General features: G+C 42.0%; 1 protein-coding gene across 6 annotated transcripts in view; it reads right to left on the reverse strand.

The window, feature by feature from the left end:
* LOC123517318 (integrin alpha-PS2-like) overlaps nt 1-2,500 on the reverse strand; it is a 60,877-nt gene that overhangs the window by 51,422 nt on the left and 6,955 nt on the right. For all 6 annotated transcript variants that reach the window (XR_006678443.1, XM_045277312.1, XM_045277325.1 and 3 more), the window contains exon 3: nt 746-843. Coding sequence is in view for 5 of the 6 variants with exons in the window: in XM_045277312.1 (XP_045133247.1) it covers nt 746-843 (98 nt within the window). In the remaining variant the exon portion in view is untranslated. The remainder of the gene's footprint in view (nt 1-745; nt 844-2,500) is intronic.

Below are 2,500 nucleotides of genomic sequence, written 5' to 3' on the forward strand. Positions count from 1 at the left end.
CCTGACCTACCCTTCCTTCCCAAACACACACACACACACACACACACACACACACACACACACACACACACACACACACTAATGCTCGTATTCTCAAATCCTTCTTTACTTCACCTCCACTATTTCAGAAGGCTTTGACCAGATTTTCATATTATTAACAAGAAACAAGGTCATCTCTGTGCTTTGGAAAATTTTACAGTTTTAGAGGCAGTGTGACAAGATTTCTGCATTATTAACTGGAGAAACACTCTTGAAAACCACGCTAGTCATCTCTGTGGCTTTGGAAAATAATCATAATAGAAAGAAGAACGTTTTTTAAGGTGTTTTAAGATTCTAGAGGCAGAGTGACAAGATTTCTGCATTATTATCTGGAGAAACACTCTTGTAAACCTTGCTAGTCATCCCTGTGGCCTTGGAAAACAATCGTAGTGAGAGAGAAGAACGTTTCTAGAGGCAGAGTGACACAATTTCAATATTACTGACTGGAGAAATACTCTTAATAGATTTCTGCATTGTTAACTGGAGAAACACTCTTGTAAACCCTGCTAGTCATCCCTGTGGCCTTGGACAACAGTCGTAGTGAGGGATCAAAGCGTTTCTGATTACGGGGTCTAACGTAACCAAAACAATACTAAACAAACCACCACTATCACCACCACCACCACCACCACCACTACCACCATCTACATGTAACTTAACCATAACAATACCAAACACCACCAGGACCACCACCACCAGTACTCACCACCACCACGCCATCTGGCCCGGAGCTCCTGACGGTGGCGCCGAACCACTGGCCCGTCTTGTTGTCCAGCTGCTGTCCCAGAGGGTGCACGTTGTTACCTGCGGGAGGCACAAGGAAACACTGAGAAAAAAATACATAAGAACAAGAAGAACAAGAGGAACAAGAATGAAAGAAGAAGAAGAAGAAGAAGAAAGAAAATAAAGAAAAATTAAAAAAAGAAGAAAAGAAGAAGAAGAAGAAGAAGAAGAAGAAGAAGAAGAAGAAGAAGAAGAAGAAGAAGAAGAAGAAGATGATGATGAAGAAGAACGAAAAAAAAAAAAAACAGCAACAACAAGAACAACACCAGCAATAAAGAGATTCGGACACAAGGGAATAAAGAGGAAAGGCATAGAAGAACAAGAACAAGAACAAGAGGAACAAAAAGAAGAAGAAAAAGAAGACGAACAACAACAACAACAACAACAGAGAAGATTAAAATACAAGGATTAAATAAGACAAAAGAAGAATACAGATACATGCATAAAAAGAAGAGAGAGAGAGAGAGAGAGAGAGAGAGAGAGAGAGAGAGAGAGAGAGAGAGACGCAGGAAACAGGAAACACTTAGGGGCAAACTCCTCCTCCACCTCCTCCTCCTCCTCCTCCTCCTCTCTCTCTCTCTCTCTCTCTCTCTCTCTCTCTCTCTCTCTCTCTCTCTCTCTCTCAATGTAGCAATAACAGCAATAACAGCAACAGCAAAACTTCCATAGTTGTAGTAGTAGTAGTAGTACTAGTAGTAGTAGTAGTTGTAGTAATATTAGTAGTAGTAGAAGGAGGAGGAGGAGGAGGAGGAGGAGGAGGAAGACGTGAGCTGGTTTAAGCAGAAGATACCAGGTGGAGGAAGAGAAGGACAAAGAACTACAACAACAACAACAACAACAACAACAACAACAACAACAACAGCTACAACAACAATTACAACAACAACAACAACAACAATTTACTTACTCTCTTCATCGTTTTCAAATATCAAATTCCTTGTATGGCCTAAATTTGGTAGGCATAGGTAGGCATGTGAGGGGAGGGGGGTTTAGATAGTCAAGTGTTAGTACAAGTAAAATAGTACAGGTTAATTATCTCTCTCTCTCTCTCTCTCTCTCTCTCTCTCTCTCTCTCTCTCTCTCTCTCTCCAGGAAGAGAGCCATTTAACATTTATAAAAGAGATAGAGAGTTAGTTTGACAAGCCTCGTTATCTCTCTCTCTCTCTCTCTCTCTCTCTCTCTCTCTCTCTCTCTCTCTCTCTCTCTCTCTCTCTCTCTCTCTCTCTCCTCGTCTTCACTCATTCATTCTTCCTCTTCCTTCTCTTCTTATTCTTCTTATTATTATTCCTCCTCCTCCTCCTCCTCCTCCTCCTCCTCCTCCTCCTCCTCCTTCTCCTCCTCCTCCTCCTCTTCCCCCTACTCCTCGTTCTTCTTCTTCTTCCATTTATGGTTAGTGCTAATTTCCCTCTTCCTCTTCCTCCATTTTTTTCATCCTCCCTCCATCTCTCTCTCTCCCTCCTTCTTCCGTCCCCTCCTCCTCCTCCTCCTCCTTCTACTGCTACTACAACTACTATTACTAGTACTAGAATATTTTTGGTCTCTCTCTCTCTCTCTCTCTCTCTCTCTCTCTCTCTCTCTCTCTCTCTCTCTCTCTCTCTCTCTCTCTCTCCCATTCAGTCTATCTATAACTTTCTTGCTCATCAAAGTCTTAACATATAAACAGTTTGGGGGCGTCGAC

Source organism: Portunus trituberculatus, chromosome 6 (assembly GCF_017591435.1).
Source record: "Portunus trituberculatus isolate SZX2019 chromosome 6, ASM1759143v1, whole genome shotgun sequence".
NCBI classification, from domain to species: domain Eukaryota; kingdom Metazoa; phylum Arthropoda; class Malacostraca; order Decapoda; family Portunidae; genus Portunus; species Portunus trituberculatus.